Source organism: Polistes canadensis, unplaced genomic scaffold, assembly GCF_001313835.1.
Source record: "Polistes canadensis isolate GaletaPanama2010 unplaced genomic scaffold, ASM131383v1 scaffold_2, whole genome shotgun sequence".
Taxonomy (NCBI): Eukaryota; Metazoa; Arthropoda; class Insecta; order Hymenoptera; family Vespidae; genus Polistes; species Polistes canadensis.
The window spans coordinates 1768283-1784569 of record NW_014569549.1 but is presented as its reverse complement, the minus strand read 5'-3'; the positions used below and the strand labels follow the sequence as shown (position 1 = coordinate 1784569).

Sequence of the window (16287 nt, the reverse complement as noted above, 5' to 3'; positions counted from 1 at the left end):
ATATTACATGTGCATGATTCATCTATTTAAAAAGAAAAAAGTACACTTCCAAGAAATTGTCTAAAAAAGCTTCTCTATTTTCGACTTTGTTCTCACGTGTTGGCGAAGTAGGTAAATTTAAAGAGATAATATCACGTTTATCAACTATTATAGTTTATTAAGAGCACTTAATCATACTACATAGTTAATTGCTTACGCCTTGCGAATCGATGAATCATGTAAATGTCCTCGACTCGCCTAGATTATGTTCCTAATCACGAATAATATCCAGAGTTTCCATCGTTAAGAGCACGCAGATTAGTATCATACATTTTTCATCGCGACATGTCTTTTACATAGCTGTTGCGCCATTTTCTTTTTTTCTATTTTTAGTCCCGTGTTACAATTGCATTTGACTCTTTTGTCTTATGGTAATGTTAGCATGGATGTCTATTATTTCAAATCATGTCTACTGTCAACCTGACACACTCGATGCTTTTCTCATTTCTTTAGAGAAAGGTGATGTTAATATCTGGGCTGGATATCTTTTGTTTTACTGATATTTTTTATAATATGTTTAACAAATATATATAGACAAGCATTTAATAAAAAATGAAATAGAAATCTATCATTTTTCAATGTTATTTCTAAAATGATCAATCAAAATAAAAGTATTACGGTAATTAAAGAATAAAACACGGTTGTACACGTTAGGTAAATCGATAAATGATCAATAAGTGAAGATGCTTTCTTTTTACGGACAGCTGAATCATTAATTTTTTAACTCGCGTGTCGCTTTTGTTTCATTTGAAGCTAACAATAGAAGTTTTAATAATAGAACATAAGTCGTCAGGAGAATTTTTTTGTCATCTACTAAATTAATTTCTTTGTCAATGGAGATTGACAATCAGTTACTTTGCTTTTTTATTCTTATATTCTTTTTTCTGATTGGTCATACTTTCATAGTCTCGCATGATAACGAATAGTATGGAAACAATATTAATCTTGTAATGTTTAATATACGCAGATGTAAGAAAGAAAAAATTAATGAAAATAAAATATTTCAACGATATTAATCGTTAGTGACAGGGAAGAATAATCTAATATACTGTTATCAATATGTAAATGAGAATAATAAAAAAGTAAAAGTTGTATTTGTTTAAAGTGACACGAACGTTGCCAATGATAACGCAGTCATAAATTTTTGCGAACGTACAGTGAATCAGTACATTATGATAGTCATGAATGTGTAAGTGCATTGTAAAATTCAACGATACTCCATTTTCAATATTTACTCACTACAGTAAATAGGATACAAGAAAAATTTCATACAATAGCCAAACATTCAAAACTGCACATATTTAAACGAGAATGCAATAGAAAAATCTGAAGTATTGTAATATTATGTATTGAACAAAGCATGTTATTTACAACCATTCTATCACGTACTACCTACGTAGCCAAATGTCATTATTCATATTTTAAGTATACATGTACGTATGAGAAAATATTCAGCTCGCATAGTGAGGTATACAAATAACTGGTGAGATGTTTACAATATGCATGTATAGGTAGGGTTGAATTCTTGGTTTCAGTTGCAACACGCTGTCCATTCATTAAAAATAAAAATTTTTTAACGTAAACATGTTATTTCTTATTTAACGAACAATTTATTTTTCCATTTTTATACTGAACTATTTGACCAGTTACTAAATCAAACTAGTAAAGTAACCAGTATTTAAAAAATTCAAATTTGTGTGTATCCGAATGATATAAAATTCTTGGTTTTCTATATAACATAGATGTAACTATAGGAATGGTAATGCTACACGTCCCATTCATAAGCGAAATATTACGTGTAGTCGTTTGTAACAGACGGACTTCCATTACAAGCATAATTTCTTAACTCTGTATATAGCTCTACTTACAGATTTTATATAGGATGTACGAATAATGTATAATAGGTTTGATCAAGTCGGTAAGAAATCCATACTATAATATCCTATCATGAATTAACAGAATTCGTATTTGATTTGCAATATAATATGTAGACGTTCAATTTTCCCTAAATCATCAAATTCTGTTCATATTTGAAAATCTATGTGTATTTATATCCACATGTAATTTATTTTGAAATTTTATTAACATCGTTTTAAAAAAACAACTTCTTTGTATTGATAAAAAGATTAACAAGTTAATACTTAGAATAAAATAACTTGGAGAAATAAAGACTTATTTTTAAATTTGTGCTGTAATCATGTTTTTGTAAGTTTGATAAATGCGATAAACAAAATAAAACCTTTGTGAAAAATAAAAATCATTGATATATTGTTATGGGGAAAAATATGAAAATGGAAAACGAGCACACCGACCGTAGAAGAGATTAAAATATAGATAGGATGTTGCATCTTGTTGATCAATAACGCTTATTTTTCACTGCGACGGTGAAGATGGATTAATCCAAAGCCGCGTGCTACGGCTGATCATAATGAATTCGTTCTACTAACGCTGTAGTGTATAGAGCACGTACATTCTCCTTTTTTCTTGGATTTTGTCTCTTCCACACATTTTGCGTTCGAAATATAAAACTCGAGTCTTTAAGTATTCGATGGGATAGCTCAAACAAATAAATTTTAAAGTTTATATCTTCGTAAAAAGTTTCATTTGATTAATCATTTTCCATTTGTTCTCTAAATATCCTTTTTTTTTTTGGACCACAGTCAGCAGATATTATTTTATCATCGGAAAAAATGTCGTTAGTAGGAAACGTTTCAGAGTAAGAGATGGAAATATATTTTGATAGAAAAAGCGAGTACCATATTGGTAGAAAGGAAATGACACTAAAAAATCGTTTGGTTCCATTCGTTTCTTTTACCAAACCGGGAGTGCAGTACTCTTTTATGAAAACAATGTAGAAATGTAAACACGTGATGCTTGCAATATGTCTGGTAAAGCAAAAATTCGGACAAACTTGGTCTCCACGAAAAAAATTCTATAATACTCGAATAATATTTTTTTCTTCAACAATGCCCTCGTGAATTCGCGGATCGACAATTCGTTCTGCATATTCCGTTATTTAAAATACGATAATACGGTATGAAAAAAGTCAAAGCTATAAATGGGTTTTGTCATTTCGAAGTACACATTCGAATTACAAAAGCACTCAAATCAATCTAATCGATTTTGCGAATCGTAGAACTCGGAAACAATAAAGCTATAATAGCGGAATTATAAGAAATTAGATATATAGATTAAAATTGAAAAATCATTTAAATGTCATGCAAAATTTTTCTTGAGTATTCGATGTAATTCGCAATTTTATTTATAAACGAGATATACCTCGTTTTAGTTTTGTTTCAATTAACGATGTTACATAAAATACAATTACCGTACATGCTGCTCAAAAGTCTAGTAAACATCCTTATCCATACTTATAATGTAATAAAGAAGTACACAAACGTAGTCTTCTTTACTTTAATGATTTTAATTAGTCTTTATCATGTGGTACTGTTTAATGTAACGAGTATCAGAGTAATGTTTCGCGATGATATGGAAAAACAAAACGCTTTATATCTGAGCGAATTCTTTTTCCAACATTTATTATTTCAACGAAGGAAAATTGAAAAGAATATGAACTATATTATTTCACAGATTTATTGCTACGAGCAATTTTTGAATTTTCCAGAAGGGAGAAAAAGATGAAGAAAAAAAACCAGGAGAGAGAGAGAGAGAGAGAAACAGGTGGCCAGAGTTTTTCGATCTACTCTTTTCTTATCGAGTTTTTTGTTTTTTATCTCCCTTTTTTTTGAGTTACATACTCACCTTGAACTTTCTACAATAAGTTTAAAATTCTGCAATGTGGAAAATTGACGATCGAAGATAAAATCCCGTTTTCTTTCCTCTTTTTATCTCGAGTTCTTTTAGGGTGGTTTTTAAATATTCCAGAAAGTAGATGGTAATTTGAAAAAACAGCGTTTCGCTGGAAAGAATCTTAGAATGCTACTTATGTGAAGCACTACTTTGTGCATTTTTTTTTTTTTTGAAATTCCAATGTTTTGTGAACTTATTTCATTAACGTACGAAGAGCATATATACGTTTCGTCGGTGGAAAGTAAAAAAAGAACCTTACTTAACCTTTTTTCTTCTTACAATCGATAAGTATAAAGAGTAGAATTTTTAGAAAATTATAATCAATGCGTATAGTGAGTAGAATCTTTTATCGAATTATCGATCCAAATTTTAGGACAATACTTCGTTGTTAATTTTTATTCGTTTTTTCATCAATTTTTTCTTTTTGTTTTTTTTTTCTTTTCTTTTATAAATATCGTATCGTGTCCTAAATTTTTTGGTTTCCATCGTTACAACAATTTAAACGATACGAGGTGTTAAAGTGCAAACATGGATGGACTTTCGTTAATGTATTTTTTCATGTATACAATGTGGCTTAACCGATCAAATATTAAAGCGAATATCAGGTAATTACGATTTTTGTCGTATGCTTGAGAAAAAAGTTATTGTTAAAAAATTCATCTTTCGATGCTAGAATAAAAGGAGAGAGAAGTAGTCAAGCATGGATATATTGCATGACGATCAAAGAAAATTTCTCGTTAGAACGTGTACGACAATCTAATGATAATATTATCCGTAGGTGTTGATAGAATAACATTACAAGAAATAAGTATTTTAATTAACGTCATTAAAAAATAAATAATTAATGGATGGAGAATATTATTTTGATCTATTTCCGCCCTGATCTGTCCGGAAATGATTTTAGTTTATGATGATCGGCTTTTCTGATATAGATTTAAAACTGTGTCACTGTTCACGTTATAAAATAATAATAAAAAATATATCGCCAAAAAATTTCGGTTCTCTCAGTCAAGTGTTATGTAGTATAAAACAGTACTCATGTTCGTATGAAACGACAAACAACAATATAGAAGATCCATTAAGGTAAAAACAAATAAATAGATTGTAACTATTACCGAGAATGTATTATCATTCGTTTCTCTTCCCCTTCTCTTCTACTGTGTTCCACTTATACTCACTCTCGACACGATTTTTTAATTGAAAAAAAGTAACGTAACAACATATCTGAACAAATAAAAATATCGATTTATTATAGAGACAATAATGCGTTACTTTCATAACCTGATATACTAAGATATAAAATTCATATATTAAATCAAATATCGGTTAGGCAAATATTATCGTCAAAGTAGATTTCCCCGAGCAGAAGTGATTTATGTATATATTTGCATGGGGCTTTCAACGATAATATGGACTTCATTAGATATTCGTAGGTTAAGTTACTCAACGGAGGTAATAATATTCGTTTATGTTAATGTCAATATTTATTAGGTACTGATATTAGTTCATGTGACTTATTCTGTACACGTAACAAATTCGTCAAATTAAACATGTATTTATTTCTGATTTATTAATGTTAATTTATCAGTAATTTTACATTATTATTAACAACGTATTTATATTACGTTGTTTTACTAATAATATAAATAATATTATTTTTAAATTTCAAGAATTTAATTGGTAAACTATGAACGTATTTTATATTCACAAACACGTTCACTCAAACATGTTTCGACAAAAGAATATATTTGTATATATGTACTCACTTTCACTATCGTCAACGTGAAAAGTTTTTGCGACAAACGTGTCATTTATTTCGTAATGTTACATAACACCACTTCATATTTCTCTTACATTCGGAAACGAGTTTCCCTATTCCGGAACATTCGATCGAGTGACTGGATAAGATATTTTACTTTCAAAGTATGAGTGTGTAATGCTAAACGATGCAACAACTTTCAATCCATCAATCGCTCTATTAAAGATAAAGTATCACCAATAAAAAAAACCACACACACACACACACACCACATGGATACATTCCCTTCAATCAGTACACGCGACTGAATGTTGTGTGTATAATTTCATTAAAGTCTATTGATCGAAAACATAGAGAAATTATACCGCCTCTTTAATTTTGCTTTTTTTAAAAATGTTTTTTATTAGACACTTAAACGTACTCTACAAAATTCTAATTTTCGTTCGTTCAACGCCTGAAAAACATTCCAATATTCTACGAATTGTTTATCCCTTTATCTTATATATTTCAATTTGTCGTTTTATTTCATATTTAAATTCGTTACTCGAAATTGAAAAAACTCTTTAACATCAAAGACAATACTATTTCGAATTTAATAAAGATTACAATTTAAAACTGTTTTCTGTGAAAACATTACAGATTGCACGTATTTGGATTAGAACGGATCGATATAACGTATCATGTATACAGGGTGTTCTCTTTGGATCGTAATTGGCTGTTTTCACTTGGTAAATAATATTTTGTAATATGAATTAATTTATACAAGTACTAATAACTAAAGTATTTCGAAGATGCCAAAGCAATTAAATATTATGCAAAAATATCTGAATGTTACAATTACATTATACAATTACAATTTACCACCTATTTACATTTACCATTACCATACAAACTCGAGTAATTCCATACTAATAGTTTGATACGTAAACAAAAAATTGATCACCTTAGATAACTTCTTCAAGCGTTTAATCGAAATACGAGGGTAAAATATTTTGGATATAGTAGAATATCGGCCAAATGGAGAAAGATTTCTTCTTTTTATTTCTTTTTCTTAAACAAAGAGAAAAGAATAGAAGAGAATATACATTTAAATAAATCGATAGGAAGAATAAAGAGAAAAAGAAAAAAATGAGAATAAATAAAGGGGTAAGGGAAATAGGTCAGCTCGTGTCGAAGAAGGCTGCGAAGGGCCGACCTATTTTATAAATGGACTACGCGGTCATTCTCGACGGCATTGCGTTGTTGCCTTGACGGCGTTTCAATCGTGATTTACTTTTCAAAGCGAAGATACTCGAGTATTTTTTTTTTTCTTCTATCGGTTCATCGTACCATTGTGTGTGGACGACTATTCCACGGGATTATTTCCTGCTATTTGTTTCGTTTCTCTATTATTTCTTCTTTTCCCTTAGCTTTCTTTCCTTTATTCTTTCTCTCTCTGGCTATCTCTTTTTTTTTCTTCCTTTCGATGAAAGGTATCGTTATTAAAGCGTCATTATACCAATAGCTTACGTATTTTTAAATTATTCATTGTCTTTTCTCCAAAACGGCACACACGAACAATCACAAACACCTATTTACTTTATTTTTCATTTTTTTTATTTATCGATCTCCCTATATCTTTCTTTTAATTCTTATGTAGACATTTTATAGGATATGTATCCTTATTATCATCCCTTTCAATAATATTAGAAGTATCTAAAGGTTCTTCGGATAAAAAAATACGCATATGTTCCTGAGTTTTTCATTCCGTTTATCGAGAGCACACAGGGTTTACATTTTGCTCTTGTCGCAAACATATCATTATTCTGGTTATTCAAGGTAGCGAAGAAAAGCATACTTTATGTGATTGTAATGTGTAGAAAGATTTTTGAAAAAAAAGCATTAAAAATATTGAAGTATACATTGTTATTAAATTCGTGAAATTTTTTTTCTTGTGCTTTTTAATTTTGTCGTAACCTAAACTTACTTCGTTTCCTTTTGTTTTTTCTTTCAACCCGAATAGAAAGAAGTAAAAGTACTAAAAGGTACCATAATACCCTTTATTATTTTTATATAATCTTTTCTTCCATTCTCTAACATTTTTTCTCTCTTTTTCTGTTTTTTTTTTTTTTTCCGATAATCACTTATCTTTTTGTAGGACCTCAGTAAATTGTTCCCTCGGAAATTTTTTATAGTCTTCTCTACTTACATAATACATTTATGGTAAAGATTATTTTTGTATTATGTCTACACTTCTAAAATAATTTCTTTTTATTATTCAAGTCTGACCGTACTTTGACTGTAACTACTTAAACATCGTTTTCTCTCCTAACAGGCCGAGTATTTGTTCAAAGAAAATCCTGAAGGAAAAATGTTTCAACCTGATTACACCGAAACGATGAGCTTGATCTTAGATGCTATAAATCAATTAGCAGATGATATATTTCCAAAAGAAAAGGAACTTCATGATGTTACTACAAGAATTCTGAAGGCTGCGTCCGATGCAAGTGTTTTACCAACATCGTCCTTGGCCGGAAAAAGGTACGACTCCCACAACATATGCGCAATCGTGACACCCAAGAGTAGCAAGGAGTCTTCCTCTATTTACGAAAGTGAATCCGGGAAAGAAGAAGACTTTGAATTTTATACAGACAGCCAAGATGGTGAAACTGACTTGCAGTATTTCAAATAAATGCGACAAATGATATTTTTTCTTTTATCAATGTTAACGCATCATCTTTCTCGTCCATATTGTCGATCGAATTTAACTGAATAATGAACGATTCCCTGTACCACATCCGCTCGATCAACGTTCCCCAAAATTCCTGAATAATTCATTATAAATGTAAGAATGTTAAGCTGTAGGAGATATGCATTCTGTTGGTATACATTCCATGGTATTCCATTTCACAACTTTTTTTATTCTATTTCTTTATATCTATATCGTGTATCAATAGATAATTTTTCTTTATATTTTTGAATAAAGTGTTTCATAAAACAAAAAATATATAATCCAAATTTAACCAACACATTGCATTAATCGATTCAACGCAAGAACGTGATCCATTCTCTGTTAATAGATTATTGAAACTTTGATAAATACAACCTATTTGTTGAATGGTCTAATTCCTTCTGTATCCTCAAATCATCATCGCTTAACGCTATCGAATATCTGAACAGTTTACATGTGTATCGATTGCTCACTGATTATAGAATTCCTCTAATCTTTTATTAGACAACATAATACTGTATTGCTTTAGTATAATTTATATGTATAGTTGTCTAGTCTGATATTTCATTATATTTCTCAGTGATTATGTCAAATCATACGGAATTTCAATTCAAATGAAATTTCACTACTTCCAACAGACCAATATTCACGGTAATATGAATTTCTATTATAAAGCAAGTCAAAAATCATCATAATCGGAATCAATAAATAGGAGTAAGTGATTTATATAGAAATTGGATATCTATGAAAATGATAAATAGTCGTTACAAAAGAACTTTGTCATTTTTTGTTTATCGTCATTACTTTTACAGAAAAATTTGTTCTACTATTCTTTCAAGAGCTGAGGATTGTTTATCAGCATTTTTTATGCGACCAAAATTTATCATCCAGGAAAATGTATTACTAGCTTCGCGATGTCCTTCCGAAGTTTTCTTATACTAAAGATATATAACAGCAAGTTCAATGCTACGTTGAGTTTATTCTTCGAGATATAACTTTTCTATAATAAATTTAAAAGGTATATAGAGATCCGGGATCTTATAAAATGACTTTTCTCTTTCAAACTATTCACTCTTGAGACTTAAAGTGGAATTATTTATTCCGATAACACGATGATCATCGATTATAGTTTATGGTAATAATTAAAGAAATATCCTGTCAACGCGATTATAATAAATAATTCTGTTCACTTTTAATTTAATTACATGATCAATTGACGTCATTGCAATATCGTTTCTCACGATAAAATTTTACAGTATATAATATCTTACAAAATTTCAAACTGTTAAATAAATAACGAATCTAATTATATTCGAAGAAAGATCTAGATCGTTTATTTATAACGATTTTATTAATAAGTAGTGCACAAAGAGCATATGCTTCAAATTTGTCGTCCCGAGCGTAGCATAAGTTCTGCTGTCGAACTTCCGATACTCGAGGCCAAGGACGAGGATTCCACATTGTTCTGCGTCTTTAATATGAAGTTAGCGTGCACTATTTTCCGTAAAGTCTTATAAATTCTCCTTCGCTTTTAATATCCTCGACCTTCTAGTTTTTTTTTCCCCGTCATTCATCATTTTATAAAATTAATCAGAAAGGAGTATCTTAATTACGCAACATGTAGTTCGAAAAATATTATACTAATAAAATTTCATAAACAATATTTCGAAACGTACAGAATAAGTTATTATTCTAACAATTAACATCCGTTCGTGTTACTTATTATGCAAGTAAATTTGAATAAAAAACTTCCCATTAAGAAATAATGAAAAATCTTATATTTTATTACTATTAAAAGTTCGCTCAAAGATAATCACCCATCGCTTTAATTTTTCTAATTAAACACTTCTAACTGGGACGTCAAAACGAATCGTTCTTTCAAGGGCGTAATCAATAAATACCCACGTACCGCCACCCCATGGCTCGTAACCGCAAGCGTATTCGACGTACCAACTAAAACGATCATTTCGATTTAAGTACTCTTGACCCTGAAAATAAAGCTTGTCTGTAATCTTCTAATTGCTTACGCTCGAGCTCTTAGTATAATCCTTTCGGAAGGACTTCGACGTTCGTTTATCGATTTTCTGATGCTCTGATCGAAACGGTTTTAAAGCTATGAATAATAAAATGAAATCTTAGAAGATTTTGAAACATCTTATCCTCCAATAGATAATAATATAATTATCATAGGTATTGAGTCCTTGAAATTAAATAATTAATGATGTTTCAATATAATAGGACCTTCTCATCCATGGTTTTTGTTAGATTTCGTGTTACGGTAATTCGATTAATTTCGAATAAGATGTATATGTACTTTGTGTGCATGATAGTCGTCGAAATGAAAACAATCTTGACACATTAGTTCCCCCATTATGATAAACGAGCGTGTTAACGAGCAATGAAAATCGTTTAACGTTTGTTCTTATCGTGTTAAACAAAGAGAAGTGTTTGTTAAGCGATCTTAATCATATTTCTATGAATTTATATAATATACGTGACGAAAATAAATTATTTGACAAGTATTAAAAAAAAAAAAAAAAAAAAAAAAAANAGCGATCTTAATCATATTTCTATGAATTTATATAATATACGTGACGAAAATAAATTATTTGACAAGTATTAAAAAAAAAAAAAAAAAAAGAAAGAAAAGAAAAAACAAGACAATAATCACGTGCATGAAAGTAAAGTAAGACTCGGGTGATCGTCTTTCGCGCACCACTGCTATATCTGTATCTCCAAACACCTGTTAGCTGATCAGGAATTCGCGCGCCGAATAGAATCGTGGTTAAAGCACAGCTATTAAAAGATAATTATCATCGTTGTTGCCAATTCAAAAATAAGGTAGTCGTTCATTGAAATATTTCAAACTGTATCTATAGATATTAAGAAAGGATATATAAAAAAAAAAAATAATAACTCACCGGGATGTCCTTGCAAAGAATAATTGGCTTCTTCACTAGGTACGACTGTCTCTTCTAGTATACTCTCCGATGCCGTTTTGATGATTCCCATTTCTCACCAGAAAAATAGGAAAAATTCTAACGACGTGAGATACTTTAATGAATAATACTCGAAGGTAAATGAACAAAAAAATAACTTATTATTATTATTATTATTAACAATATTAATCTCTTTGAGAAAGATAGATCGAAATTTAGTTTTCCACTTTCTCGGGCTCGCTTTCTTTCGATCGTGCCGCACTGTCTGGCTTTGACGGAATGCTCGGCGCCGTTTTGCCCATCTATATTCTGTCTGCGTTTGCGCCTGCGTCTACATCCTCAAACTCCGACATAGTCGTAACAGCACGAGGAGAGCAAGGCAAACCCCTAGGCCAGGGTGAACAGGCTAGTATGTAGACTAACGACGATACTGGTACTGGTACTGGTGATGGTGCTGTTGCTGCTGGTGCTGTTGCTGCCGCTGCTTTAGCCACTAATACTTTTAGTAGTCGCAAGTAGTAGTAGTAGTAGTAGTAGTAGTAGTGATGCTAGTGGAGAATATTTGTGTCTGTGGACTGGCTTTACCCTCTCCTTTTTCTCTCCCACTTATTCTCTCCTTGCTCACCAGACATACCTACTGTATACCTCTTCCATCCTTCTCTTCCTAAAGTGCTGTCTATATGCGTGTCTAGCTTGCGTTTCTGTGTGAGTACGCTGCTATCGTCGTCGCTGCTGATGCTGCCGCTGTAGCTGCTTGGGCGGGGTAGGATAAGTATAGCAAGGGGCAATGTCGACCAACCGGGTCTCGGTGAAGGTCTCAGCTGCTTACTAGTGCCTGATAATAATATTACACTCTCTTCTCTCTCTTTCTCTCTTTCTCTCTCTCTCTCTCTATATATATATATATTTATTTATCCGTTTTTTTGTTCTACTTCCTAACTTTTAATATAAAAAACTGCACATTGATAAATTTATTCCGATTACTCTATATTAATTAACATATAATACAAAATTATAATCTCATTTTTACTAAAGTATGTCCTATATGTATATTGAAAAATCTATTATAAATTTTAATTTTTTTTTCCAATTTAATTTTAATTTATTTCAGTGGTAAATAATATATATATATTAGAAAATTTAAGAAAATTACAAAAAGCAGAATATATTTTCTATAATTAGCTCTCTGATCTTATTTTCTTGTTTTTATCAACGAGCTTCCTGCTACATTGTAGATATTCGTGTGGAAAACTGATTAGACTGAAATAGTTTTAAGGAACCAGAACGTATTTACTTCTAATTTATAATATAATTGTACTTTAGTTTTGTTGTTGTTATATATTCACGTAACCCTAATGCCATTTTTTTGGCTTCTTATTAGGATCGAAATAAGATGTAATAAAAATATAAGGATATTTTTCATCTGTTTTGAACGTTCTTATCAATTAAAATATCGTTCTCGTTTTTACGAAATCAAACTAACACAAAAAGAAAATATTTACTTAACCATTAAAGAGAAAACCTGCATTTCAAGTAAAAATGTTTGCAATAGCATGGAGAAAGAAGATAAGGAAATTTGCTTGCTCTAAGTTTCTTTATCGTTGCTTAGTACTTATGCATTTAAGGGTCAAGGCATATCGTTTAAGGTTACTCTATTTTTGTCTTAAATAATTATTAAACACCTGTGAAAATATGCTTTAAAAATGTACTTTTTTTTACTAAAGAATAAAGGATCAGATATAAAATTATAAAGAAAATCTGTCGGTCTGATCAATTCGCTGCATAACTATCTAAGGTAAAAATCTTTTCGTAAAAAATTTCTATTTAATCTGTCGTCTTTTAGAGAATCGGTTTTTCCTTCATAATACTTTCAAAAACAACTGTTTTAAATTAATTGCGTTGCCCTCGGATATCTATTACCTTATATTATTATAATTGGCATGCGTGAACTCTGTATGAAATAATTCTATAAAAAAATTTAACGATATCGATGAAAATCAGTCAATGTAACTATGGATACGGACTAAATATGGCATGAAGAAGGGAGAAATAATCATAAAAAAAAAAAAAGGAATGGATTCGAACGCGTTAAAGTTTCGACGATTTTCACTTCCGGTCAATATCGATTCGTTGCTGGAGTAAAAGTCACGTGGCATCCTCCGTCAGAGCCGGCGCGATACTTGTTGCACGCGACATTCTCACACGAAGCTGAGAGTTCTGCTATTTTAGTGTAACGATCCCTATCGTGCCTTGTACTAAACGACTTTATTTCGTATACAATGCAGGATCTTATCATTGTATTTTTTCTCTCTCTCTCTCTCTCTCTCTCTTTCTCTCTCTCTCTCTCTCTCTCTTTCTTTTTCTCTTACGTTTTACTCACTTTTTCACTCATTTTCTCCTTTTTTTCTTTTTTTGTAGAAGATCTTCGTCGATAATAAAACGATAAACACACTCCCAGGCTACAAGACGAGGGTGCAAAATTCAAGGACTCCATCGACCCGAGGTTCACTCAAGGTCGATGCTTCTCCTTCGACCTATAGATTAGCCACGCTCTACCCACGTCTTTCCGAGAAAAGAAAATTCTTTCTTTACTACTCTTTCTCTTTTGCAATTTCTATTTTCGGTCTTGTTATTCAAATATATATATTTAGCGAAATATTTAACTTAAATAGAGATGACGTTTATCAGATATTATAATTCGTCTATTTTGTCGATAAGTAAATATATACATGTCATGTGTATACGCATTGATAGATTTGATTTAATAACAACCATAAATCGGAAGTTTCAAACTTCAAATTTAAACAGTCATCCTGTCGCACAAATACGCATCTTGACAACGCATGCACCTGGATATCCGAGTTTTCTAGCTGCTCTACCACTTTCATGGTCTGCACAGTGGCCGTGCGCATTGCCGATCGATCCAAGTTCATAATATGTAAATACGGGGCTCCCTTGGGAACTTTTTTCCGCCTTGGAATATCGGTAACATAACCTGGAATAGAGTTCCGGGGACACAGCGCGTATCTCGACACATGCGCGATTGTAACTGATACCTGCTTAAAACCATTGTAATTACAAAAATAAATTTATTAAATTTGTGTTACAATTTTTTTTTATTGTATTTATATTGAATAAATCTGATTATCGTTAATGCCGATTGTTGTAACATTAATTTAAGAGAAGAAAAAACGTCAAAGTTTTTTTTTAGAATCATCTTTTTCGATCTTCAATAAAATGATTATGAGAAACGGATCGAATAAATATGATCGATGCAAATTGCAAAGGAGAGCGAGAATAAATTAATCAGTAATCAGGTATCGAGTTAATGAATTCAGATAACTGCCTTATATCGATTTTCAAACTTTAGTTCGACAAAGAGTAAACATAGAATTGATGTCTACGTCAAATAAGGTGAAATGTTTTAAAATGCTTAACAAGAAATTCTACTTTAGATCGATTAAGGTGATAACAATGAAAGTTAAATTTCGAGACGGTTCATGTGTGAACATCAAATATCAATCAATATTTGCTCTGTACTCTCAAAATGTTATTCGTTTTTTTTAGATTATGTCTTACACTTTCAGAAGAAAAGCTTTATAAGAAAAGACAACTTCCCCGAAGATGAGATTGTTGGGAACGAGCCGTTGTTGAAATTTGTATCAAATAATAAACTCGATAAAAAATAAGAAAAACTTTAACGAAATTTTATTTTTATTTAAATTAACATTAATGCATGCGAAAAATTATGTTCAATATTTATCTACAATTTAATTTATCTATATTCTTGAATAATTTCATCTTCCGTGTTTCTAAATGTATGATTAATGGGAAGAAAGGATGGCTAGAAAAAGTGACTACTTCAAAGAAGGCCGCTGTAATGAATAAAAAAAGATTTGCATGTGCGTGGAATACCGGCTGGTTCGATATAATTGAGATAGCCAGGTCGCAGACTGTCAAGGTTACAGGAGCTGAGGCTTCTGACGGCATAGGAGCAGCACGTTATCGATTTAACTTGTTGCATACGTAAACAAAGCTTTCTTCATCAATGCGTCGCATGACCACGTATCTATGGCATAAATACACCAAGAAAGAGAGAGAGAGAGAGAGAGAGAGAGAAGGATGAGGACGAGACAGAAGACTGACAGGTGGTGGATGTTATTATCATAATTAAAATCTCACGTAGGATCGATTACCCTCGAGATTCGAAGTGACGTGTACACATCATGCTCAAATGAACGATTATTTGTGAAAACAATTTTCCTAATTACGATAGCTAGCACGATCTATTGATCGATCTTTAATGATCGTTAAACGATTATCGATAGTTCCCTTTAAAAGAACTTCTTTATAATCTTTGACCTATTTAATTTAATCATTTAAACTACAAAGAAACAAGAATACTTTCGTTATAGTTCTACTCGAGTGAAGATAGTATTAAAAGCGGTGAGACGTGAAAATTTTGTTCCGAATGATCGAGATAAGCAATGGAACGCAGACATTTTTTTCCAATGGGAGCATGAGAAAGAAATTTTGTGATTGAATAAAGGTTACGTTTGTACCATTAAGAATATTGGAAATTGAAATGTGATAAAAGTTATTATGTAATGTCAAAAAGAGGAAAATGTAATTAAGTAAATGAATAAAATTTCATAACTCTTCATGAATTTGTAATTAATAATAAACTATTTCTTAAAACCCGTGCTTAATCCTAATTCTTATAGTTATCTATTCGTTAAAAAGTATAACAATGATAATAATCGTAATCGTTTGGTTTCATACTTACGATCGAAATCGCCCATGAGAGACAAAACGTATGGCTACGAATATTCCACTCGACACTTAAGTTATGCTCTACTTACCTTTACACCCTTGAGGATTCGTTAGAGAAGAACTAATTCAAATTAATTTCACTGAATAGCAGACTCCGCGTGATTCTCTCTTATGGATAATTCACATCGTGTATGCCATTGATTTTGTCATCTCTTCGTAAATTGAAGATAACGAGAATTAACTTGCAATCATTTAGC

At 31.0% G+C, this 16287-nt stretch overlaps 1 protein-coding gene across 2 annotated transcripts in view; it reads right to left on the bottom strand.

Annotated features, from left to right (window-relative positions):
* Nucleotides 1–11550, bottom strand: part of LOC106785270 (synaptotagmin-10-like) — a 31439-nt gene extending 19889 nt beyond the window's left edge. The window contains exon 1 of one of the 2 annotated variants that reach the window (XM_014745586.1): nt 11240–11550. In XM_014745586.1, coding sequence (XP_014601072.1) covers nt 11240–11330 — 91 coding nt within the window. In that variant the 5' untranslated portion in view covers nt 11331–11550. The remainder of the gene's footprint in view (nt 1–11239) is intronic. The other variant, XM_014745577.1, reaches the window with a different exon arrangement.
* Between the last annotated feature and the right edge of the window lie 4737 nt (nt 11551–16287).